Consider the following 27,481-nt stretch of genomic DNA (forward strand, 5'->3'; position numbering starts at 1 on the left):
TGGGTCTCAATCAACTTTTATTTCTTTAGTTAGAACACAATAGAATGGAAAACATCAGAACGCACTGCTCCCAGCAAGGGTAAATACTGTTTGCTTAAACTTCTGTGTCAGTTAAGTGTGTGTGTGTGTGTGTGTGTGTGTGTGTGTGTGTGTAAGAGAGAGGTAAATCTATTTCTTACCTTGATCACCCTAGAGAACTAGAGCTTAGGGCTAGGGACACAACCATGCAGAAAGAGCAGGAGACAGACACTCTGAGTAGAGATGACGAGTTTTAATGACACAGCCAACACTCACAATCACAGCTGGCTCTTCAGACAACTTGATCTTTGGGACAAGACTTTGTGCAGAGTCAAGTGATACACAGAAGCACATGAGCAACAGAGGCAACATTCTGGCTTCTAGTGAGGGGGCAAGATATCTACGTGTCATGATCAAAGTACCTTTTTATTCTTCGTAAATTAAAACCTTAATATGCTCTGGCCTCCTAAGGGGCTCTAATCCCTGGCCCCCATTTCTTTACAAGGGACATTCTCTTCATGTGGGGCTGCCTCACCAGAGCAGCCTTCCAGCCCTCCGTAGTCTCTATCCATGACACGTACAGCTAGGCTTGCATAGGCAGGGAACACACGTGACAGGACTGCTTTGGTGGTGCTGGTTGGGGAGGTGTTTCTTCACTGGATTTTGGTGACTGCTTCATAAATGGAGGTGGCCACATAATCTAGATTTTTAGTAGTTAAGCCACACATGTTGATCCGACCACTTGGCAGCAGATAGATGTGCTTTTCGTTAACCAGATATTCAACCTGCTTCGCTGTTGAAAACCAAAAGAGATATAATGAGAGTAGTAGGAACCCTCTCAGCCATTGAGGGTCAAAGATTCCACAACAGTTTCAGGTTTCCTTCTTTCCCCCAACACAGAGAAGCAAAATAAAAGGAGCTATTCTGTCCAATTAAAACATAGGGAAGTATGCTGAATTGATTCTGGAAACCACTTATTAGCTAACTTTCTAACCCCCAGGAAGTTTAATACAGCTCCTCCTGATAGGAATTTTCACCTGGGACTACCTCCCGACCGAAGCTTGCGTGTTACATTCACCAGAACAACCTATTAAAACAACCCTCAGACTTAAGAACATCCCATTGATATGAAACGCTGGTATGAAGTGCTTCTTCTTCCTTAACCTGTATCCCAGCACACAGCAGCAAACTTCCTTTAACATTTCCTTTTCACAGCACATTGTACAGACCCCGTGCTAGAGGGACTGGGCAAGTGCTGTGTGCATGAACCAACAGGCTGAAAAACTGGTAAGACGCTTGTGATCTGGCACTTCTCGGTCCCCTGTTCAAACACACAGGAGGGCTTTCCTGTATTTGTAGAAATGCTTGTGTAGGAAATAGGAAGGAACGGCCTATTTTTCCCTTATGCCACAATCTCTAGAGATTTCTGGTTATTGCAAAGCCAAGAGACAATTTTATTTGATTTTTCCCTAAATAAATAGCACCCTTAATTAGCACCATTAATTTGAGGGAATGGGATAATTGTTATGGACTGAATATTCATGTCCCTCCAAAACTCATATGTTGAAACCCTAACCCCTAATGTGATAGAATTAGGAGCTGGGGCCTCTGTCAGATAATGAGGTTTGGATGACGCCATGAGGTAGAGTCCCTGTGTTGGCAGGAATGCCCTTAGAAGAGACAAGCTGGTGCAAGCATGCATGCACACTCTCTCTCTTCCCTTCAGCCCCACACAGCAAGAAGGCAGCCATCTGCAAACTAGGAAGAGAGCCCCCACCATAACTGACCATGCTGGTGTCCCGATCTCAAGCTGCCTGGCCTCCAGCACTGTGAGAAATAAATAAATAGCCTATGCTATTCTGTCATAGCAGCCCCAATGAAGATAGTGATAAAATCATAATAATCACAGGAGTAAACACTATGTGCCAGGCAGTATTCTAAGCACCTTATATTAACTCAGTCAATCTTGATAACCTTATCATTCCCATTGTATAGATGGTACACAGGGAAGTTAAAAGACTTTCCCAAGGTCATATAGCTAGTCAGTGGTAGATCTGGGATGTTAAGGCAGGCCATGTAACTCCCGAGTCTGAGCTCTTAGCCAGGATGCTGAGTTGCCTCTGTATGGAAATGGAAAATCTGGACCCTGTAGTCAGTGTTACTCTGGACCCCTGCAAACAAAGTGACCTTCAGAAGTAGCCTTGACCAGGGGCGCCTGGTCAGTTAAGTGTCTGATTTCAGCTCGGGTCATGATCTCACGGTTTGTGGGTTCGAGCCCTGCGTTGGGCTCTGTGCTGACAGCTCAGAGCCTGGAGCCTGGTTCAGATTCAGTGTCTCCCGTTCTCTGCCCCTTCCCCACTCACACTCTGTCTCTCTCAAGAATAAACATTAAAAAAAAAAAGAAGAAGTAGCCTTGACCAGCTTTAACTGTGTGAATTACAGTCACCCAAGGAGATAAAGACTAACCTCAACCACCCACAGAGCCACAGGCACACCACCACCTGTAAAGATGTAGTTATAGGGCTCCAACCTTGGGTTTTTTGTCTTTTTATAAGATTTTATTTTTGAGTAATCTCTACATTCAATGTTGGGCTTAAACTCACAACCCCAAGATCAAGAGTTGCACTCTCTTGGGGCACCTGAGTGGCTCAGTCAGTGGGCATCTGACTTCAGTTCAAGTCATGATCTCACGGTTCGTGAGTTCGAGCCCCACATCAGGCTCTCTGCTGACAGCTCAGAGCCTGGAGCCTGCTTCAGATTCTGTGTCTCCCTCTCTCTCTCTGCCCCTCCCCTACTCACACTCTGTCTCTCTCTCTCCTTCAAAAATAAATAAACATTAAAAAAAAAAACTTAAAAGAGGTGCACACTCGACCAACTGAGCCAGCCAGGCACCCCAACCCTGTTTTCTTTTTTTTAAATAAAGATGAAACCTCTCCACTTTTGTCAGGAAAGGAAGCATCATAACTGAGAAACAAAAGTTATGAACTCTTTCCCTAGAAAAAAGCCAATACACACATACACAATGTTTAAAATATCATTTCAGGGGCTTCAGAGATCTCGTAGAGTACACCACAAATGACAGGCTGCAATCCCCTGTTCTGATGGACAGAATATCATAAAGGAGGCACTGTGGCATGAGCCCTGTAGAACCCAGGTGGTGGTATATGTGGTTCATTGTCACAATTCCTCCAACTGTTCTGTTTTAAAAGTTTTCCTTAATAAAATGTTGGGAGGGGAAAAAAATGTTTTTAAACAGAGTAAGTAGTGCCAAGTGCTAAAAATATGACTTACGTGTTATGAGCACCCGTCTATTGTCACTGTTTTCTAATTCATAATAAAACAAATTTCCTACTCTGGAGAGTGGGGTAATATATACATCTTATGGGGAGACACATCCACCTTCTGAGCCTTTAGAATACTGCTACTAAATACCACTTCCATTATACCTAATATTTTTTAAAATTGCAAAGGATGATTTTACTAAGCGAACTAATGCCCCATTCCAGAATCAGGAGGACACCTATGGCTAACTAAGACATCCCTTTACTTTTTGGGTAGTCTCATTCTCCCCCAAAGTATTTCCGGGGGTCTACCATATACAGTACCATCTTTCTTGTTTATATTTCCTTTGGCTTTTTCTGAGCCCATTTCACACAGGCACTCTGAAGGCCCTGGTTTACAGTGCTTCCTAGCACCTCTGATGTCCCACTCGCTACCCAAGTCAGGCATACAACTGTCCCCAGAGCCACTCAGACACAAGCTCCACACACAGTGGGCAGCCACATCTGTACCATATGACCCGTGGCTTGGCTGGCAGGGGTTCCGTAATCACATATTAAATGAATGAATCCTCTATCATCAGAAGGGACAGCCAATGGCTGATATGCCCTACTGACCGCTGACCAAGATCACACATGGCTGCCCGCTAGACTTCCAATCGGCTCTCAACTCCAGCTACCAACCTAAGTTCTTATTTGTGAAGTGGAGAGAGAACTTTGTAACCTCTTTTTTGAGGGTAATGCTTGGAGACTAGGAAAGACTTGTTAAGAAATCAGGTCCCGGGGCGCCTGGGTGGCGCAGTCGGTTAAGCGTCCGACTTCAGCCAGGTCACGATCTCGCGGTCCGGGAGTTCGAGCCCCGCATCAGGCTCTGGGCTGATGGCTCGGAGCCTGGAGCCTGTTTCCGATTCTGTGTCTCCCTCTCTCTCTGCCCCTCCCCCGTTCATGCTCTGTCTCTCTCTGTCCCAAAAATAAATAAACATTGAAAAAAAAAAAAAATTTAAAGAAAAGAAATCAGGTCCCTGGGGCGCCTGGGTGGCTCAGTCGGTTAAGCGTCCGACTTCAGCTCAGGTCATGATCTCACGCTCCGTGAGTTCAAGCCCCACGTCGGGCTCTGGGCTGATGGCTCAGAGACTGGAGCCTGCTTCTGATTCTGTGTCTCCCTCTCTCTCTGCCCCTCCCCCATTCGTGCTCTGTCTCTCTCAGTCTCAAAAATAAATAAACATTAAAAAAAAAAAAATTAAAAAAAAAAAAAAAGAAATCAGGTCCCTGAATAATCATGTATGATATTTATACTTAGGATTAAAGAAAAACCAAAAGGTACCCAAGCATTTATGAGAGACGTTTCATAAAGCAAGTCTCCAAGCTATAAATCCTGTTACTTCCCAGTCCACAAAAATGAAACTAACTTAGTTATGGCTCTGCAGATGAGTGGGACACACTGAGAAAACCTAACTTGTTCTGGCCCACAGTTTTATGGCTGACCAAATAGGTAAAGGGGCCAAACCCAACAATGAAAGGAGGGAGCATTCCAGGTAGCTGGGGGGACACTTACGGTTCAAGCCGGTGAAGCTGAACATTCCAATTTGCTCAGTGATGTGGTTCCAGGTTCCTGGAGTCTTGAGGGCTTCTAAGCGTGCCCTGAGTTCAGATCTCATGGTCAGAATCCGGTCAGCCATTGTCTTCACATTACCTGTCCTGAGTGGACAGCAGTATAAATATCAGTCCAGACAAGACAGATGGCACACAGAAACACGTAAGTTTAAAAAATATAATTTAATCTATAAACTGCAGATGAGATCACGACCTGGCTATGACAGTACGTGGAGGCCTAGATGGGTAGATAAACCCACAGATAAAGACCACAGAGAGACTTACCAGGCAGAAGGAAATAACTGAGCTTCTGATGGGAATTTAGCACTAGTCATGGGTATAGTGGCTGTGATACCGCTCATGTTTTAACCCAGAATTCACCTAGGGACTGACCCAGACAGGCTAATGTATTTTATCAGGCCTAATTAAGTAGACTGTAGATAGCTACCACATAAAAATTGTTTCAAAATAAGGCAAAATATATGCAAACTAGATACAAATGAAGAGTCCCCAAGTTGTCCCACTAACTTGCAGTTGGATATTCTAGACTATCAGGAATTCCTTCCTGTGTTTCCCAACTTTTAGGGGGGAAGCCTGGGTAGTGGGAGAATGGAGAAAACGCCCCATTCACTGAGTGCTTCCTCCTATGTTCCTGGTTCTGTGTTATTCACGTGTGTTGTATTACGCTCGTGTGAGCAGGTGCCAGCCTTATTCTACAGAAATATCTGCGACTCAAAGAGTTCAAAGTAATTTTGTCCTGCCTCTGCCAAAATAAAAGGAAGAGACGGTTAAATGTGATGGGACAATTACTGTCCTATGTTCCCACAACTCACCCATCAGGCTTTGTGCCCCTTACCATTCTTTAAAGAGCTCAGGGTTAGAGAGGGTACAGGCCACAATTCGCGCTCCCTGAGCAGGGGGATTGGACCAAGTAATTCGCACTATCTTCTCCATCTGGGAAAGGACCCGCAGGATGCTGTCAGGTTCTTTTCCAACCACGGTCAGATTGCCCACTCGCTCATCTAAAGGGAGGGATGAGAGTCAGCTTGGGAGCTGTGATGGGGGTGGGGTGGGGCGGGACAGGGCTATAACTCAGGAGAGCACTCACTGTAGAGCCCGAAGTTCTTGGAAAAGGACTGAGCACAGAAGAGCTCAAATCCTTCAGACACAAAATAGCGAACAGCCCAGGCGTCTTTCTCAAGGTCTCCAGATGCAAAGCCCTGATAGGCTGAGTCAAAGAAGGGGAACAGAAACCGGCGCTGTGAGGAAGGAAAGTGAGTCAGGCCAGGAGATCCTTCTGGAACCAACCTCAGACACCAGCCTTCCTTCCCCAGCTGGTGCCTGCACAAAATTTCTAACACTACCCATTTCTCCTATCTCTCCCCTTTCTGCGTTCAACCGCCACTTACATCTGTTCCTCTGTTCAGCTAAATACCAGTATGCAGTTGGATATTCTAGACTATCAAGCTAACAATAAGTCTAACAATTTCAGTAAACCTTATTCTTTTAAAGTACACTCTCCTAGAGTATCATGATGCTGCTTTGCCAAACAGGGCTTATTTGTGAGGCGTGGATGTAGTGTCCCATGTTGGTGGAGGATTCTTTCCTCAGAATTCTCGGTGTGATAAGCTTAGTCAGCTTGGTCTCCCCAGGGGTCCCTGACAACCCCAGCCCTCGTCTACTGGGCACTGAAGACAAAGCAGACCGTGTAGTCCCTACTCTCACCCCTCCAACCTCCTCAAAGAACTCCCCACAACTGAACTTGCCCCTCCTACTATGCTTATTGTCTGAGAGGACACCACTTCTATGCCCCCAACTGTCCACGCCAGAGGCCAGGGTGCATCCTCCACTCCTACCCCAGCAGCTCATCCCTCACATCCAATCACATCCCGATTCCCATCACCCCCATCTCCTGGGGGCTTGAGAATCCTTTCAGGTCTGCCCCTGCCACTGACTTCATTCAGATCCCCAACAGCTCCCATCTGGATCATGACAACAGCCTCCTAACTGCTCTCTCAGCCTGACTAACCTTGCCTCCCTTGGATCCACTCCCTGCTATGTAGCCTGAAGACAACGCAAATCTGCTCACAACACAGCATGACATAAATGTTCTCCAGTGGCTCCCCACTGCCCTCCAAATAAAGTCCAATGGCTCAGCACAGGATCTTGCCCCCATTTACCTTTAACTCACTTGCAACCCCTTAGAACTCTTGCTGTACTGAGACTTATTCTCAGTTCCTTAAATGGGCCATGACTTCTACCTTGGGCTTTGACCACACTCCTCCCTCTGTAGGGAACATTCCTTCCCTGCCAGCCCCCACCTGTCCTCATCCTTCAAGGATCAACACTGCTGTCCCACAGTATTTGGCTGTCTGCCCAAACAGGCTGTATGCTCTTTGAGAGCAGAGATGGTCTCTGCTGTGCTCACTATTATATCCTCCAGATGCCTGCTGCGTAGCAGTTTCTCAATGAGTATTCTTTAAACACATTAATGAAGAATATATACCCTTTGAGATAGAAATTCAAATCTAGAGAGTCATCCCAAAGAAATTATAACAAGGAGTCTTATACACAACTGTTCAGAAGAACAAGAAACCTGAGATCTAAATGTCCATGAATTGATTTAATCAATCCCTAATGGCACGTAGCCATGCATGGAAAATGGCGCTATAAAACATTCCATGGCACATAAAGGAATCCAAATGAAAGACAAGTATGTTACAAAACAGCATAAAGAAAATGACCCCATCTTTGTGAAATAAATATATTTACATGTGTAACATATTAACAATGGCTTTCTTTGGGTAATAGGATTTACAGTTAATATTTATCTTCTTCTTTGGGCTTTTCTCCATTTTCCAAACTCTTCTGTGAACAGATATTGCTTTTGAATACATAAAATAATAATACATACTATGTTTCAAGAGATGCTCTGGAAAGGCAGTTACCTTCATAACGGCGGCGATCTGCTTCCACTGCTCCGGAGTTGGGTCAGTCCCAGTTGGGTTGTGTGCACAGGCATGGAGGACAAAGATGGAGAACTCGGGGGCATTCTGAGGGGAAGGAAGCTATGTCAGCTGCCACACTAGCAGGAATATGGTGGGGGTGCTGTCAGAGTCAGTGGCACACTGGGCAAGGGGCAGCATATTTCTTCCTTATGTGCTAACTCAGAAACCACCATCTGGTTTGGGTAGGATGTTTCAGACTCTCTCCCTTATCAACTGATCCAAAGACCTTTCCCTGCTCCTCCTGACACCATGGGGGTCTGTTTACTTTTCATCTAATCGCCCACCTCCAGATCATTCAGGAAACCCTGGAGATCGAGTCCTCTCTTCGCTGCGTCCCAATAGTGATAGGACCGAATGTCTTTAAATCCAGCGGCAGAAAATACACCATTATGATTCTCTGTAAGCAAAGGGGTAAAAAGTTAAATGCTTTACAAATACAGAAGCTTAATTGGAAAGGACACAAGTCAGCTTCCAGGGCCCTCACAGGTTCAACATTCCCTGGGCAACATCGAGGTAAGGAGTTAAGAAGAATGAGGGGCGCCTGGGGGCTCAGTCAGTTTAAGCCTCCCACTTTAGCTCAGGTCATGATCTCACGGTTTGTGGGTTCGAGCCCCCCGCATCGGGCTCTGTGCTGACAGCTCAGAGCCTGGAGCCTGCTTTGGATTCTGTCTCCCTTTCTCTCTGCCCCTCACCTGCTTGCACTTTTTCTCTCTCTCTCAAAAATAAACAAACATTAAAAAAAAGACTTAGAAAAATGATTGTAACCAAGAACAAGTTCAACTGGTCAGTCATGCTAAATTTATATCCTACACCACAATGGGACTTCCTGTGTCTACTTTTTATACCTCCTCTGGGAAATTTCAACATATGCTAAAACACAAGTCTACCAAGAAACTTGAGAATGAGTATTGCTATTCTGAACTGGAGCATCAGGTTACTCATGTACTGCCATAATCCACTGCTCGAGCCATCGACAAATGTCAGTTGATCCAGGCTGGGTTACATCTTCTGCATAAGCGGTGACATTCATGAGGGTAATCCCCCCCGGGCTCCTCTGTTTCTCCTCTCACTACAGCTAAAGGACTCACCCCAGGTTGGTGAGGACATGTAGACAGGCGTGTCCTTGTTGTTTGTTCCATTGTACCATCGTGCTAGGAACTCAGCTCCGATTCGAAGTGCACCTGTCCCCCCCAAAGACTGGACACCTCCCACCTGAAAGAGAAGCAAGGTCACTGGTTGATAATAGTGAAGTCAGATGATTATTAGGAAACAACGAGCACTTGTTATTAGTACCATGGAGCACTTACTTTGTGCCTGCTCTGTGCTAAGCCCTTTAAATGTATTATCTTATCAAAACCTCACAACTATATTTGCCCATGTTTACAAATGAGGAAACCGAGGCTACGGGAAGTGAAGCACTTTGTTCGGTTACCAGCCTCTCAAGACAACTTTCCTTAACTTCCTTGCATCTTAAAATGACCCCACATGGGCAATAATAGAGTCCTATGTTGTCCCATTTACAAAATACCTTCACACACATTCTTGTTCAATCCTTGCACAACTCTATGAAGTAAGCTATAGATCCCCAACTCATACATGAGGAAATCGATGCAGAGAAGGGGTCTCTCAAAGGGCTGTGTGGCTGTGAGAGGCAGAGCTGGGAATGATTCCACGCCTTCTTGCTTCAGATCTAGTCACCTGCCCTGCTTCTGCTGTTCTGCCTACATGCCTTCCGTTCCGCCCTCTCACAATTCTTAGTAGGCTTTGGCATGACTCAGTAGAGAAATGTCATAAATTGCTCAATGTGTCTAAAGGATTAAGGAGAAAGAAAAAGATCACCTGAGAAAATCTATCAAAAGGAAGGGCACAGCAATCTAACAACACTGGCAACCTCTGGGGAGGGGCCTGGGACGGGGGAATAGTGATCAAGGGGACTTTGTTTGGCCTAATGTGTAAGTGATTTTCTAAAAAAAGGAGAACATATTCATGTATTATTTGCAAAATTTTAAAATAATTTTTAAAATATATTTAGATGTCTGGGATTTGCTGTACAATAACTTACCTTTGGCACGGGGGTGGGAGGGTATACAAAATTGACCAAATACAGATCATTGTTGAAGCCCGGTGATGGATACATGGGGTTTTTTCATCACACTGCATTATCTATTTATGTAAATATCTGGAATTTTCCACAATAGAAAGGTTAAAAAAAAATCTCCCTAGACAAAGTAGAAAAGCTCCTGAAATCTTCTTTAAAACAGTAACAAAACTTTGATGCTAAAAGATAACAAAGGAAAAAAAACAGAAAAAAGGGAGACCAAACTCATTCATGAACACTGATACTCACTTTCCAGATAAACATTAATGAACAGCATGAACCCAACAGTACACTAAAAAACACCCCCTTTCTCAAGTGACAGTCATCCCATGAATGCAAGATTGTTAAGAGATATAAAATGTGTCATGCCACTAAGGTACAGAAAACCCAAATGATCTTCATGACAGATAAGAAAATCATAGACATCCCTGATTTTGATGCTCAGTAAAACAGGAAATAATGGATACTTCTCAAAAGTAACAGGAAAAATTCATTCAGCCATGATGAATAAGTCAGCTTTTTGATGAACAATGAGTCATTAGCAGAAATCCTCTTTGAGCCAGGAACGAGGCAGTGATACCAATTATCACCACTTGTTATTATTCCCCAGTGTTCTATTTGTATTCAGAGGTCTGAGCATCTGTGAAAGAATACGGTCTGAAATGTGAAATAGAAGCCAAGTGGACGTTCAAGCAAACGAGGAAGTGAGCATGGTTGTGCGCTGTAGGAAAGCAAGGGCAGTGGACTGGGTGAAAACGGTCAGTGCCGGTCAGATGGGGCACACCAACTTCTCTGTTCTCCACAGTGATCCCCACTGAGCACCAGGCCCCTCCCATTACTTTATAAAGGTTTTGCAGGCTGCCTGGGTGGCTAAGTCGGTTAGACGGTTAGTCAGTGATGTTAAGCCATATGTGCATTTATTTTTCATGGACCTGGCATGAGCTAAGTTGAATGTCAACTTTATTCATTATCTCACATTTCAAACACCTAGGCAATTCTGGAATGTTGACACTTTCTATACAGATGAGCAAGGCTTCCCTTGAACCTGGTTTTAAGTTATCACGGGTATGTGACGGGTGTACGTGGACATCAGTGAAAATGTTCTCAGGTGTAATTTTTTATTTCCTTTCTCTCCCACTCCAAGATGCAAATTCATTAACTAAAAGAAGTCAAAAAGCCAGTAGATTAGATTGAAAACATGTTCGGAAGAGATACATCCACTTCACTAACGTGACCTAATCCTTTTATGTAACACTTGACATCAAATTCTCAAGAAATTATCATTCCCTAAAAACATACTGAATACTGGACGGCTTCAGTGAAACACAAACTGTATCAGCAATTAAAAGAAAGAAATTGGGGGCAAACCAATAATGTATCAATTTGGTCACTCTGTGAACTGAATTTTGGCAAACTGTTCTAAAGTCCAGGGAAACCCTACATTTGGGATGAAGGAAACAAGTGCGAAGTTCAAAACGAACCAGGCAACCAACCTGGCGGCTAAACTGGGGTGTCCAGAACTAGAAAAATCCAGTAACATGTGGTGTGAATGATGCCAGTAGGTAACCTGTGATCTTGATTTAGCTACATGGCCTGAAGAAATCCCTGCCAGACTCGACAACATTTGTCTGAGATCACAGTTTGCTGATGTAATGAGGAGCAGGAAAGCTGAGCAGAAGCTGCTTGCAACCAAGGCCATGATGCATGAACCTGGGCACTGCTAGCAGTTCACACAGGTCTCTGGCACAGGGTGCTAAGCATGGGCAAACTGGATGAAGAAGACAACGGTGACAAGATAAGCCACAGTGAAAGCCTAAGCCTCCTAGAGGTGACGGTCAAAGCGAGAAACTGGGATAGCATCACATGGCCTACGAGCCCTCCTACCGATGGTGGCTTGGGAATTCCCAAAGCTGAAACATTACAGTGCTGGAGATGAAAACTGGACATACGGTACAAGGTCTGAAAATAGAAAGCAGTAAGAGGCAGTGACGAGTGTAGAAAATAGAGGTCTCCTCAAAATGGTTGATGGACCTGGTAACATTGAATCTTGAGAAGAAAAATCTAGGGGAAGACATGATTATTATTTGTTTTCTGGTTTACTCATTCACGCCTCATTTCCTTCAAGTTCTGGCTGAAATGCCATTTCTATTTCTATCATGACCACCCCAGTGAAAACCAATTCTACCCCTACTCCCACCCTCAGCTCTCCTAATGTGCCTCTCCTACTTTCTTTTTACAACATTTATTTTCTTTTAACATACTCTATCATGTTCTTATTTATTATGTTTACAGTTCCTTCTCCCCACATAACAGTAAGCCAGGGCAGAATATTTTGGGTCTTTTGGTCACTGCTATGCTCCAGCTTCTAGAACAGTGCCTACCCTTAATGGTGACCACTCATCTGTTGACTGAATGAATGAGGGAATTCAAACATCTGAGAATCTCTGATGTGTCAGACTGGGAGCTAAATGCTGAAAATTTACAAGATAAATTAGTAACCCATCATCCCTGCCCTGAGGGAAGTCATGGTCTTGTGGGAGACAGACTTATAAAATTATACATTAGGGGCGCCTGGGTGGCGCAGTCGGTTAAGCGTCCGACTTCAGCCAGGTCACGATCTCGCGTTCCGTGAGTTCGAGCCCCGCGTCAGGCTCTGGGCTGATGGCTCAGAGCCTGGAGCCTGTTTCCGATTCTGTGTCTCCCTCTCTCTCTGCCCCTCGCCCGTTCATGCTCTGTCTCTCTCCCAAAAATAAATAAAAACGTTGAAAAAAAAAATTTTTTTTTAAAAAAAATAATAAAATAAAATAAAATTATACATTATAGTAAGCATAATAAGTACAATTATTCCTGAGCTGTGAACAAAGTCCTGTGATAACTCAGCTCTGCCCGAGAAAGCTAAGGACTCAGCATGGAAGTGACCCTTGGCCGGGCCTTGCAGGACTTACAGGTCTGTGGAATGGCAGGGACCCCAAGGGGAATGGGTGGTGGGTGGGGTGTGGGGGGGCTGTGAGTCACTGGAGAACAGGATGAAATATGCCACATGCCAAGTTCAAAGTCTGGATTTGCCCTGTAGATAATGGAAGGGTGTGTGTGTGTTTGTGTGTGTGTGTGTGTGTGTGTATGGCAGGGAGCAGGTGACATGATTATCAGCTTTTTTTGCTAAGGAAGATCATCCTAGCTGCACTGTGCAGAATGTAATAGGATGGGGAAGGGACTAGAGACAAGAGGCTATTATAAGAATCCAAATGAGAGAACAGTGGGCTGAACTTGGGGATGGTGAAGACGTCCAGGGAGAAAGGACAGACTCAGAGCTCAGAACCAGCCAGTACCTATGGTGATGCAGATGCCAAGAGAGCATCCCAAACCATCCTCCACACCCCTCAAAAAAAAAAAAAAGCCTTCAAATATTTATGGACTGCCATCTAAATTTGTTCTCTGATCAAAAACACAACACAGGATGAACCAGACAAAGAGGGAGGGCCATGTTCCACACGTCTTACAGAATGAAATCAAAACGGGAGCACTGGGCAGAGAAACAAGCATCCACCCGACACAGATATTAAGTGTACAAGAAATGTGCAGTCTCAGAGGAAGAAGGTCCCCAACACAGAAACTCGGTTTTCCTTTGTCAAAAACAGAATTCCATCCGTCTATCAACAGCGTCTCACAAGATAACCCCCAGCTGCCAAAGTCCTCCACTCTCAAACTTCATCAGGACTCTCCTCAACGTTCCAGTGTCAGTCATCAAAATCCACTCATGACTTGCCTGATCACTGACCTGAGTTCCAGGACGTTCACTCAGAGCCTCCCTGCCACCTGATACACAAAAGACTGTGCCTGTGTCCAACCCTCAATTTTCACCCTGCCATTCTGCATATGGAGGCAACTGGGTAACTGCAGGTGGAGAATAAATCAGATGATTCCAAGAATTGGTCCATTCCGTGCACAAAGGCTGCACTACGACACCGGCCCAGGGGAGCAGTAGGGCAGCTGGTTTAAACTGCACAATACCTAACTGGACTATTGCAAAAACCGGAGCCCTTCCCCATGCAGCCAGGTTTATCTTCTTCAAACACTCTGATTGGGTAACTTCTCTGTTCAAACCTTCAGATGATTTCCCCTGCCCAGGGTGCCAAATCAGCCTGCCCGATCTATGTGACATGTTCCCAGCTCCAATCAGGTAGGTGTCTCTACAACCTAGACCCACTTACCTCCTATCTCTGTCCCTGCATTCCTTCTACTCCAAAAAAAGGACCCCCCTTTTTCCTTCCTCTCTACTTTGAGGTTCCCAACCCTGGTTGTACTTTGGAATCAGCTGGGGAGCTTTTAAAACTATGCCCAAGCAGGGAAGGGAGTTAGGGGTGGGTGGGGCAGGGAGTGAAAGGGCAGGGAAGGGTGGTACCCTCTAAGATTCTGACTTAACTGGTCTGGACTGGGGTCCGCCCACCTATATGTATGTAAAATTCCCTAGGTGATGCTAACGTATAGCCAGTGTCCTGGCCTCATTCCCCAAAGTTCAGCTCACATCCCAATTCCATCCATACCACCATCCCTGTCCTCTGAGTCCCTACAACACCGAGAATCTCTACCAAACCACTTCCAGCCACATACAGCCTATTTCGCTATATCTGCTTCCAAATATGTTCTTCCATATATCTCCAGCTATACACAGAATACCTACTAGGAAGCACTTAAATGGGAGAAGATGAAGTCAAGGCTAGAAGAATTAAAGAACATTAGAACTGGCAGGAACTTCAGAAAGCATCTAGACTAGTGGCTCTTGAACTTTTGGGGACACAGACTCCTTTTGAAAGTCCAATAAAAGCAGGGCGCCTGGCTGGCTCAGCTGGTCCACCAGCTGGTCCACCATCATGCCACTCTTGATCTTGGGGGTTGTGAGTTCAAGCCCCACATTGGGCATAGCATAGATATTCCTTAAAAACCTTAAAAAAAATCCAATAAAAGCTAAAACCTTCTCTTCAGAAATACACGTACACACAGAATTCTGCATAAAATTTCAGGGGGTCAGAGACCTCTTAAATGATCCCCTCTATGTAAGTGCTCCTAATGGGATCATGAACCACAAACTAGTCTTTCGTAACATGTAGATGAGATGCCGGGGTCAGAGGGGTAAATGACTTGCCCATGGCTAAAGGGGCAGATTTGGGTCCAGACCCTGATCTCTTCATCATTTCATTAAATTCCCTGACTGCTTCAAACCCAGCAGCTAAAATCTGATCATCTATTGCATAAAACAAAACAATCAAAGAAGCCATGCTTGATATACAGCCACACCGTTTGCACTACCAGTCAGGAGACAGTTCAACAGACATAACACCTGACACTTTTAACCAAACTGAGTTTTCAACCTGCTCTCCCCTGCGTAGCATCTAAAGAAAATACGGTCTACCCCTAATGACACAGGTTTGAAATGCATGGGTCCACATATACCTGGATTTTTTAAAATAAATACAGTACTGTGTTGTAAATGCATTTTCTCTTCCTTATGATTTTTTTAAGTTTACTTATTTATTTTGAGAGAGAAAGAGAGAGCACAAGTGCATGTGCAAGTCGGGGAGGGGCAGAGAGAGACAGAGAATCCCAAGCAGGCTCTGCACTGTCAGCACAAAGCCGGACTCCAGGCTCAAGCTCACAAACTGTGAGATTGTGACCTTAGCCGAAGTCAGAGGCTTAACTGACTGAGCCACCCAGGTGCCCCCTTATGATTTTCTTAATAACATTTTCTTTTCTCTAGCTTACGTTGTTGTAAGAATACAGTATAGAATACATACAACATACATGAATTGACTTTATGTTATCCATAAGGCTTCTAGTAGACTGTTAAGTTTTGGGGGAGTCAAAAGTTATACAAGAATTTTCGACTCAGTGTGGCATGGAGTCAGCACCCTTAACCCCGACACTGTTCAAGGGTCAACTGTACACCCTCACCCAAAACTCACCCAAAACTCACCCGCTTCTCCTGGAGAGCTGGGCTGTTATCCCCAAGGGCAAGGCGGGACGCATGGGTCCGGAACTCCGCCAGGCCCAGGATCGGCAGGTACTCGTGGTTTAGGCTATTGTCGTTAGCAATCTTCTGCTCCACCTTCCTCACGACTGGCAAAACCCAGGGCTGGCAGTCATCTGTGCGATAAGCTGGAAGACAGGGAAGAGTTAGTAGCAGAGGAGGAGTCAGGCTTCATCCAAGAAAGAGCTAGCCCTGCAAACAAGGAGCACTCCACCATCTTCCAACCAAACAGAACTGCGAGGGAAATTAAAGTTCATTCGCTGACTGCCTGCCTGCTTTGGGCCAGCCACTGGGCTATATGCTGGGCAGGCAGGACAGACATAGTTCCTACCCTTATGGAAGTTAGAGCCCTTAAACGCATGACCTCTAAAAGACAGAATGCTGAAACACAACTGGGGCGTCAGAGAGCCTGACTGAGAGAAAGAGTGCACGTGAAAGCACTCTGCACACTAAGCTACACCTTACAGATGCTGTGTTGATACGACTGGCGCGCTGAGGTCTGTATAGCCATGGGCCCCGAATCTCCCTCCTTCTGCATCTCCCCAAGAGATTTCAGAAAGTACAAGGTGCTACTTCACACGAATGCTGCACCTTCTAACATAAAATGTGGAGAGGGGCATGGCAGAAGGCCCACCTCCCCCTCTTGTCCTGTAAGAACAGAAACGGGACAAGTGGCAAGCAAATGCCCCGGGGCTGAAGATTCCAGCAAATGGTTACACAATCACTCAGCAACCTATTTGATATTTGCACACGTTTTTGTCCTCTCTCCGCCAGGGCTGGCCATTTTCACTGTTCCTCCTACTTCATGTTTCACACGTTTATTGATCTAAATGTATCTATTTCATAATATTTACAGTCTTGCCTACAGCAAATTTCTAAGCACCTCTACACTAAAAGTATTTTTAGTCCAGTTATCCTATCGCTGACTTTTTCCCCACTACTAACGTATGATTATTTTAGGATTATAGCTTTAGAGGGCAGCTGCTGTGGCTTGCACCCAAGCCAACAATCTGCGCAGATTCCTGACAGGGGTCATTTGACTTTGCTGGAATGTTTATGTCTCCAACAGACCCAGACTTTGGAAGTGATTTTGGAACTGAAAATTTTATTTTATTTTTTTAAATGTTTATTTTATTTATTTTGAGGGGGGAGGGGCAGAGAGAAAGAGACGGGGGGGGGGAGAGAGGGAGAGAGAGAGAGAGAGAGAGAGAGAGAGAGAGAATCTCAAGCAGGCTCCACGCTCAGCACAGACCCCTACATGGTGCTCGATCACACAACCATGAGATCATGACCTGAGCCAAAATCAAGAGTTGGACACTAAACCAACTGGTTTAGCCTGGAGCCACCCAGGCGCCCTGAAACTGAAATATTCAGAGTAATTCTGATTGTTTTATCTTGCTCATTTCTGTCCAACATTAATCCCTGACTTTTTTTTTTAAATCACTTTTTAGAAAGGTTATTGATATTATTTACTGAACAATACATGTTGACTGTAGAAATTTTCTAAAAACCCAGAAAGCAAATGATAAACATTATGATTAATATATAATCCTGGCACTCAGGGATACAGTATGGACATTTTGGTGTACAACCCTCTTAAGCTTTATTTTACATGAGTATATTCTTTTATAAAACATGCATCACACTGTATATAAAATTTTCAACATGCTTTTTTCCACTTAACAAATATGAGTATTTTCACTGTCATTAACTATTCTTATAATAGGTAATATATTCACATGTCTCCAACCCATCCTTATCCTCCATCTACCTAGTTCCAACTCCTCACCCCCCAATAAATAACAGCTGCATTCTTTTGTATCCTTCCAGAATTTCCCTATAAAACTGCAAGCAAGTACAGCTTGCTTATGTTCCCCCTTTTTATATAAAAGGTAACATACAACATACTATACACTGTTTTGTTCCTTGCTTTTTCTACTTAAAGATCTTTTTTTTTTTCTGTTTGTACACAAAATGTCTTTGTTCTTTTTTACAGCTGCATAACTGATGCATGTCCCATAATTTGTTTTGCCAGTGTCTTGCTGATGGACGTTTGAGTTGTTTCCAATCTTTGGCTATTACAAAACAATACTTCAATGAACAACCTCATACATATGTCATCATACATGTATGCAAATATATCTGTAGGATGCAGGTTGAAAATTGAAGAAGTGGATAAGAAGTATGTGTATCTGTAGTTTTGACAGATATACCCAAACTAGCCTCCACAGGGATTTTTATCAGTTAACACAGCCTCCACCAGAGTAAATTTTTGCCAGTGTAAGGATGCAAATGGTACCTCAGAGTAGTTTTAATTTGCATTTCTCTTATTATAAATGCAATTGGGCATTTTTCATATTTATGATCCATTTACAACACAATTTGTAACACAATGGCTAGACAACATTCCTTTCCATGATTGATTAAATATTTGTGTTGCTTTTGATTATTTGACATTATAAATACTGTGATAAATGTTCTTGTATCTTCACACATATTCACGAGTGTTCCCTTAGAAAAATGTTTCTAGGGGCGCCTGGGTGGCGCAGTCGGTTAAGCGTCCGACTTCAGCCAGGTCACGATCTCGCGTTCCGTGAGTTCGAGCCCCGCGTCAGGCTCTGGGCTGATGGCTCAGAGCCTGGAGCCTGTTTCCGATTCTGTGTCTCCCTCTCTCTCTGCCCCTCCCCCGTTCATGCTCTGTCTCTCTCTGTCCCAAAAATAAATAAACGTTGAAAAAAAAAATTAAAAAAAAAAAAAAAGAAAAATGTTTCTAGATGTAAAATTACAGGTCAAAAGCTATACAACAAATAAGTCAAGACTTTATAAGATCATTTTCATTTGGGGTTTGTCTTCTATCAACTAACTCTACCCTCTAGGAATGTGTCATTTGCAGATCTGATAAGCACATCAAACTGGTAATAAGAATGTAGACAGGGGCGCCTGGGTGGCGCAGTCGGTTAAGCGTCCGACTTCAGCCAGGTCACGATCTCGCGGTCTGTGAGTTCGAGCCCCGCGTCAGGCTCTGGGCTGATGGCTCGGAGCCTGGAGCCTGTTTCCGATTCTGTGTCTCCCTCTCTCTCTGCCCCTCCCCCGTTCATGCTCTGTCTCTCTCTGTCCCAAATAAATAAATAAACGTTGAAAGAAAAAAAAATTTAAAAAAAAATAAAAAATAAAAAGAATGTAGACAGAGCTCAGACTGCCACAGCCACTAACCAACCAATAGTCTCTGGGTAGGAGGCTGTAACACTGTCACAATGCTCACATACTATCCCCTGACCCACTAAATTCCCTCCAAACAAGTTAAAAAGCCTATTTTTATCAGGTGGGATTTGGTCTGGGTTTTTTTTTTAATTCCTTTTTTAAATGTTTATTTATTTTGAGAGGGAGAGAGAGAAAGAGTTCGAGTGAGCACGAGCGGGGTAGGGGCAGAGAGACAGAGAGGGAGAGAGAATCCCAAGCAAGCTCCATGCTGTCAGCACAAAGCCCAGCAATGGGCTCAATCTTACAAATGGTGAGATCATGACCTGAGCCGAAATCAAGAGTCTGATGCTTAACTGACTGAGGCACCCAGGTGGTCTGGTTTTTTAAATTTTTTTTAATGTTTATTTATTTTTGGAAGAGAGAGAGAGAGAGACAGAGCATGAATGGGGGAGGGGCAGAGAGAGAGGGAGACACAGAATCCGAAGCAGGCTCCAGGCTCTGAGCTGTCAGCACAGAGCCCAATGTGGAGCTCGAACTCATGAACAGTGAGATTATCGTCTGAACCAAAGTCAGACGCTTAACCACTGAGCCACCCAGGTGCCCCTGGTTTTTTAAAGAGATGTCAAAATAACCACTTTTAAGTTAAGAGTTGTCCCTGAAGGGAATCACGCTATCTATAATCACAGTGCTACCATTGTCCATCTTATTCTTGGAATTCTTCTTTTGGAATTAGAGAAATCTCATTATTTTGAATATCCTCAATTGGTGCCAAATCTTTGTCCTTTGAAAGCAAATCTGATTGCTGGAAATGATACTTGTAGCAACAGCAAACACATCTTTCACTACACACACAGAAGGGATGCTATTTAGATGTACAAGAGTGTGGGTATTCATAGAAAAACTAGTTCTATTATGCTTCACATCTGTGTTGGGATGCTATATATCTATTACATAATTATGCCATATATATTACATTTATGATAATAATGTTATTTGTAAACCACATATTATAAATAAAATGGGGGGGGGGGGTGCCTGGCTGGCTCAGTCAGTGGAGCATGTGATTCTTGATCTCAGAGTTGTGAGTTCAAGCCCCATGTTGAGTGTAGGGATTGCTTAAAAATAAAATCCTTTAAAAAATAACAGTTAAATAAATAAATAAGTAAAATAGGAAGATGAAAGGTTGCAGTACTGCTGTTCTTACCCATACTGCATATTCTGTACTACTCTAAAAAATCTTATACATGACTGGAGGCACGGAGGCATCTATATTGGGACAAAAGAGAAACTGGCCAACTGATACCTCCCCTTCCTTCTTCACCACCCAGTTTCTCCCAGGTTCAGTTCCAGATTTATTTCCAATGCCTTGCCTAACTGTCCTAATGAAGCAGAACAGCAGACTGCTCTTGTGATTAGAGCAATGAAGTCAAACATGATTAACAACTATGATTCCTGCTTTCCAGGGGATTTTTATTCCTACTTGGAGCCAGGAGTTTCTCACTCATTCTTTCATTCACTCATTCATTACTCATTACTGAATCTACCAAGAACAAGGCACTGGCTACAAGTAGCTACACAGAAATAGGTAGGATACTGTTTGCCCTCAAGGAAACAGAACACGGAGCCCTTAATTCTCCTGTAAGGAGTCAGGAAAGATTTCACAGAGAATCAAGTCTGAAAGTTGAATACAAGTTTAAAAGGTAGACAAGGAAAGGGCATTCTAGTGTAGAGGCAGAGAAGTTTTCCCTTCCACCCTTTTCGGTTCTTTGGCTGGTCTAATAATTAAATTGACATAAGACAGGTTAACAGGAGAAAAAAGTTTAATAACCTGTAGCTCCTGTATACATGGGAGTTACTCGGTTTTCCCTGTATATCCAGGAAAACTGAGTAACTCCCCAAAATGGCCAAAGCCATCACATTAAATATCACCTTCAGCTAGAGACAAAAAGGGTGGGGAGTCAGTTATGGAAGATGATCATTAAAACACAGTGAACAAGAGTAAGATTGTTACGCAGACTTCAGCCCAGCCCTCTCCACTGGTAAGTTTCTAAATATTTAGAGTCATCTGAGAGTCACTCTTACAAATGGATATTTCCCCTATAAATGTCTCTTACTAAAGGGCAACTTCTACATGGTTTTCAGAGCTTCTCCTCTATCTGCAGTTTCTTAAAAATAACCAGCTTAAGCCATACTTCAGTGTGGCAAATTTTGCTCCCCTTCACCAGACTGCAGGAACACCTGTGCAGGGTCCAAGAGGCCTGGAGACCTGAGGTTTCTGAGGACGTGCATTTTCATGGTTCGAATATAAGATCCAAGGAGGAATAGCAAGGAGGGGCTAAAAAAGTCTTTGGAGTCTCTTCTGAGTCTCTCCTAAGGAACGTCGTTTCAATGGGGAAACCACTGGAAGCATTTAAACAGGGTGATGTTGACAGCTGTACATCAAGGATCTTTTGAGTGACACTGTAGAAAATAAACTGGAAAGGAGAACACAGGCAGACAGTTAAACCAGGAGGCTACTGCAATAATCCAGAAAGGGAAAAATGACATCTTGAATGAAGGTAGTGATGGCAAGGATAAAGAAAAGAGGAGACAGTCATAAGATTTATGAGACAGATAGATAATACAGAACCCAGTGACCAAATAAACTGACATGGGTTCAAGGGAAGGATGGCAAATGACTCAAAAGTCTCTCTAGTCTGGATAAAGACTGGTGGTGATGGGGGGCAGGGAGGGCCAACCAAGATATAAAACATAAGCAGAAAAAAAAAAAAGATTGAAGGGAAGGTAAAAATGACCAGTTGTGTTCCAAACATGCTGAATTTGGTGTGTCTAGCAAACTGTATTAAGTATGGGTCTGGCATTCAGGGAAGAGGTTCTGGATAGAAAGAAAGACTTCACAATTAATAGACATCGACGGTACCTGAGCCACAGTAATAACAAGAACTTACTGAATGCTTAGTACACACAAGGCACTGTCCTAAATGCTTCACCTTTTTTTTTTTTTTAACCCCTGTTTAATTCCTATAAACAACTCACAAAATAGATGTTATGATCTGGAAACTGAGACCAGAAAAGTTGAATAATTTGTCCAAGATCAAAGAATTGTAAGAGCTAGGCTGTCATACTATATTACGCTCATGGATCCATGTACTTTTTTTAAGGACAAGAGATGTCTAGGGAAAGCCCGAAGCAAGCAGGCCCCAGAGCACTGTGTGAGGGGCCTCTGCCAGCAGGCTTCCCAGCCCCAGGCACCCCTCTTTTAGAGGAGGCACCCAAGTTTCAGGGCAGTGCAGCAGTGCTGCTTTCCAGAAGAAAGGAAGAACATGGAGAATGCAATGATCAGACCGCCCCCCTCCTCTCCTCTGAACATCCCCACTTCCCTCACCCACCACTACCCAAGAGCCCGGGCACATATGCACACCTCTTAAAGCCCTTCTCCATCTAGGCTCCTGGGAAGAGGGCCAGCGAGTACTCAGAAACACCTAATACAGCACATCTATCCAACTGTTTTATGTGAAGATGCTAGAAATCCACATTAAAAACAGCAACAGACCTTAAAATAAGAGCAGTTTATCTGGAACAAAAGGAATCTAAGTTTATGCGATAAACAGACTGAAGCCTATGAAGAAATGTCTTGCTTCAGCTACATCGGGATGGACCTGTGTCTCTTGTGCCCTTAAAGCCACTTGTCTGAAACTTTGACAAGCACTAAAATGATCAACTCAGAGCATATCATACTTACATGTGATGCTCTGCTTTAACTAAAAGGAAATTATGGAAACAGCAAGAAGAATATCTCTGGAGAAACTATCAGCAAGTAGGAACTAGGTAGTAAAATTATAGTTGTAGTTTATTTTAAACACATCCAACATCACTAGAACTTGAGCTGGTTAATTCCCACTGAGCTTTATCTTAACATGGGGGGGGAGGGGGAGAAAGTAGCTTCCCCAAAGTCAGTGATTAATTACATTTCCTTCACAAAAGATATACTTGGTGATGTGTATAACTACAGACAGGACATTCAAAAGATGAAGGAGACCCTCACCTGAGCCCCTGCCATCCACACACACAAAAAAACAAAACAACAACAAAAAAAACTGGTCAAGGTGATCATAAAAAGAAAAATAATATTTATATCACACTTTTCACTTATATATCACATTTCATACATAATTATTCATTTCATCCTCAGTCAACTGATGAGGCCAGTAACATCATTATCTTACATATAATATGTTAGTGAATCTTAGAGTACAATTTTAGAGAGAGGTCATTCCATCCCTGCTCCTCATTTAACAGACTGAGTCCTAGGATGTTTAACTAGCCCTCCCAAGGTCACGTCACTAAACTGCGGGGCTGACCTGTATGCAAAGCACCTGCCACTACAGTGCACTGGCAGCCTCTGGACCACCTGAAGGACCCAAAATAGAGGACAGTTCCCTTACCAATGGCCATATGACTTGGGGCAAACTGCTTCATCCATCTCAGCTTCAACTTCCTTATGTCTAAAGCAACCCTCAGAGTCGTTGTAAGCATTAAATGCAGGGGCGCCTGGGTGGCTCAGTCGGTTAAGCTTCCGACTCTTGATCAAGAGTTTGAGCCCCGCATCAGGCTCTGCTCTGACAGTGCAGAGCCTGCTTGGGATTCTCTCTCTCTGTGTCTCTGCCCCTCCCCAACTTGAGCACGCTCTCTCGCTCTCTCTCAAAAATAAATAAATAAACTTTTAAAAAAGATTAAATGCATAAATCAGTTGTTCATGGTAAGCAGGTAAAGTTCCTGGGTTCCTGGAAACCATGAAAAAGGCACTGTCACAGGTGAAGTGACCACCTGAACTACAAACCATACTTCTGAGCCAATCATTTCTGGCCTGGGCTGGCAGGGCACTTTTTCTCTGCATGAGCAGTTTATTTCTTAAGGGATGTCAGAAATGATTTCATTTTGCAGTTCTTAAGCTGAAAAATTTATTCAACATCTTCTATGCAACCTAAGAGCTGCCAAAACAACAATAGTAACAAAAGTAACAGAAATGCCAAAACGACTAATACTTACATAACTCCTACTTATTTGCCAGCCACTATTCTAAGTACTTTAAATGTATTTAACTCTCACAAAAATTCTGTAAGATAGTTTAAAGGTAACTGAGTCAAAAAATTTTAAAAGATGTATTTAAATCAACATCAACGTATATATCTGGCCCTAAATAAGTACTTGGAGGTTTTAAATTGGATTTAAATTAAGAGCTTGAATACTGCCCGATTCCAATTCAATTCAAGGCATTCTTTCAATATTTCTCCCACTCAGCTGCCTGTTGAAAACATCACTTTCTCTCCATGAGTTAAACTACATACTATTTACTTTTTAAAAAATGCTTTATTACGGAAAATTTCAAACATATACAGAAGTTGCAAGAATGATATGATGGATGTTCCATTTACCCATTACCTAGCTTCAACAAATCATACTTTTTAATGGCTTTTTTCTCACTCCTCTCCCATGCTCCTTAGTAAAGACTTTTTTTTAACAGGTCCTATGTACACTCACTGTGGGAAGCCTGATTCTGAACCTCCTTCTCGCCACCCTTGATTTTCTCTTTCCAAAATTTGTAGTCCTCTAAGTGTGTTCCTTAGCACAGAACATCATACTCATTTTCTTCAACGTGGCTGGCCTTTGTATGTAGTCGAGTGTCTGTGGGGCTTCAAACGTTCAAATGACAGTGACAGAAACAACAAATTCACCAAAGGTTGGAGTTATTCTAAGGCACTCCGGTCTAAACCCTTTTCTTGCAGAAAGGGAAACTGAGGCCCATGTTCTGAGCTGTCAAAGGTCCAAGAAATACAAACAAGAAATGAGGACAAGAATGTGGGAAAAGCGAGCTCCTACCTCCACACTCTTTCCACTCCTTCCCACCATCTCTACCCATTCCTACCACATCTGTGAAGGCCAGAATATTCTTCCCAGATCCTCCCAGGCAGCATTAACCTGTCTCAGAAGTATTCTAAATTTCTATTATATCACATCTTGACTTTAACATCCTTGAGGCCAAAACCAACCCTCAGTCTCCTCTCCTCGCCCCCACAAGGCTTGGTAAAGTACTGATTGTTAGCTGGTAGTCACTCAAATATTTATTGACCCAGATCAGAGCTCCCTAAGGCTTAGAGTTCTCCCTCATCCATTCCCCAGCAGCCAGAACTTCGAGCCTATCAGGCTTCCTAGCTTCCTCCCTCTCCTTCCAATCTCTGGGCGCCCCATTTACTAACAGGCGAAAGGATGCGGTATAAAGAACATAGAATGAGGAATCGTAAAAACTGGGTTTGTGTCCTGGCTGCTAGACCTGTACTGTGGACCTTGGGCACATCTCCTTTTCCCAGAGACTCCATATGCTCATCTGTAAAACGGGCAGGTTGAAAAAGCTTCGTAGATCTTGCCTTCTCTCCGGGGCTCCCCCGTGAGGCTATGCTGGGCCTCAGCCTGTCCCACTCCCCGCGGCGCGGATTAGGTCCGCTCCACTCCCCAGGATGCTCCTACTCCCTAAGCACAGCATCTTTACCTCCCACTCCCAGGTTGACCTTGCGGGGGTCCGGATCCTCCCGGAAATCGGCAATGAGCTTAAAGACAAGGACGGGCTGCGCCTGCGGAACCTCGGCGAACACAGAAGGAGGCGCCATTGCAGAAGAACTGGAGACAACAGAGAGTTTCCAGTCTACTTTCCAGAGCCACCGGTCCGGTCTAGCCCGGGCGACTGGAGGAGACTTTCACCTTCACCCAGCCGGCAGGGGCGGGCCCGCGGCCTCCAATGGCCTAGCTGCGTCCGGAACTTGGCAACGCGGTGAACCAATCGCGAGCTTCTGACGCAGCAGGGACGGGAGGGAGGGTATGCTATTAGCCAATCCAAGAAAAGAATCTTATCGGAGGCCAGTGATGATGCAACCAATGCACTGCACGCCAGCTAAGATGGGGGCGGGGGCTAGGATTGATTGGCAGAGCGGACTCCTATGGTTGAGGACGATATTCCTGGGGTCTCCGGTGCTGAGGGGAGGAGCCGAGCGGCCCGGGTGCGCTGGAAGTGGCCTCCATGACCTTCGAGGGCCAAGAGAGGAGCTAGGAGGCCGGCGGGAGTCCCGGAGGACCGGCCTTCCAGTCCCCATGAAGCAGGCGTTCTCGCTGCCAGGCCCGACAGCGTTCGCGTACCTGACCGCGGCTGGCAGCCAAATCCCCGGCGTCTGCGCTCGGGAACGAGAGTCCTTGGCCAGGACGTGCAGCTCCGGAGCCCTCGCGGGCGACCTTGACCATCCAGGTCGGCTGTTCCCCCTGAGGGAAATGTGGGTGGGCCTCCTGCCTGAGTGTCAGGCAAGGGACAGCCTGCTAAAAGTGGAGGAGTGACCAGGAATTCCCTTCGCAGCTCTTTTTTGAGGTTTTGGCTCCCCTTTCCTTACAGAGGAGGCCTGGTCTTCAAGGTCCTTCAGGATCTGGGCACAGCGTCCCTCTCCAGCTTTCCTCCCACGCACGCACTCAACCAGATCCCGCTGTCAGCAGCTGGCTGGTACCCCAACTGCCTGTTCTTTTAGTCGGGCTGTACCTCCCCACCTCCCGTCTTCACCTGGTGATCTTCAAGACCCAAAGTAAATGCCTCCTTCATAAAGACTTTCCTTAATCCTCATTCTGGTCAAAATCCGTCTCTCATTTCCTGTGCTTCTGTACCTTGTTGACAATATTACCATTTCAGAAAATGCCCTAGTTAAGAACCTAGCTCTAGAGCCAGACCACATAGGTTTAGATTCTGACTCTGTCATTTACTGACTTGGGCAGGTTTAGGCAAGTTACTTAACCTCTCTGTTCCTGCTCTGTAAAGTGGAGATAATAGTATTGTCCTCAGGGTTGTTGTGGGAATTATATGAGTTAATACATATAAAGTGTTTGGCTGCATATAGGAAGTACTCCCTAAATGTTAGCTATTGTTGTCATTGCACATCTGCCATACCCCGTGTAGATGGTAAGCTTCTTTGGGCTAGAGATCATACTCTATATAGTATCCCCCAGTTTTTTGCACTTAGTAAGTGTTCAATAAATGGTGGAAGGAAGAATCCATTCCCTTGGTATTACAGAAGAAAACAATACCTCAGCCTCTGTTCACTGGATAATACGACAAATCTCAAAATGAATTTTCCATTCAAAGTAATGAACACAAGCCAAGAAATCTCTGTGCAACACCAGCCAACCTTTGTATCGCCTGCTTTTTTCCAGAAGCTTTGCCTCTGCTTTT

The 27,481-nt window shown here is 44.3% G+C and overlaps 1 protein-coding gene across 1 annotated transcript; it reads right to left on the bottom strand.

Annotated features, from left to right (window-relative positions):
* Nucleotides 1-25,971, bottom strand: GOT1 (glutamic-oxaloacetic transaminase 1). The gene is made up of 9 exons (XM_047073275.1): nucleotides 25,769-25,971; nucleotides 15,967-16,148; nucleotides 8,986-9,109; nucleotides 8,182-8,294; nucleotides 7,838-7,942; nucleotides 5,998-6,148; nucleotides 5,746-5,911; nucleotides 4,852-4,994; nucleotides 1-811 (listed from the first exon to the last, which is right to left on the bottom strand). Exons 1-9 carry the CDS (start codon nucleotides 25,884-25,886, stop codon nucleotides 672-674), a joined length of 1,242 nt encoding a protein of 413 aa, XP_046929231.1. The 5' UTR covers nucleotides 25,887-25,971; the 3' UTR covers nucleotides 1-671.
* Between the last annotated feature and the right edge of the window lie 1,510 nt (nucleotides 25,972-27,481).

The sequence above is a fragment of the Lynx rufus genome, unplaced genomic scaffold (assembly GCF_022079265.1).
Source record: "Lynx rufus isolate CCGP_SWC_20201006 ecotype Redwood Valley unplaced genomic scaffold, mLynRuf1.p SCAF_11, whole genome shotgun sequence".
NCBI classification, from domain to species: domain Eukaryota; kingdom Metazoa; phylum Chordata; class Mammalia; order Carnivora; family Felidae; genus Lynx; species Lynx rufus.

Excerpts from the sequence above, each read along its gene's own strand:
- GOT1 (XM_047073275.1), bottom strand. The coding sequence starts at position 25,886 with ATGGCGCCTCCTTCTGTGTTCGCCGAGGTTCCGCAGGCGCAGCCCGTC. Across the intron at positions 9,110-15,966 it reads CAGCTCTCCAGGAGAAGCGG|GTGGGAGGTGTCCAGTCTTT; the intron begins GTGAGTTTTGGG and ends CTTCTCTTTCAG. Across the intron at positions 8,295-8,985 it reads CATGTCCTCACCAACCTGGG|AGAATCATAATGGTGTATTT; the intron begins GTGAGTCCTTTA and ends CTTTGCTTACAG.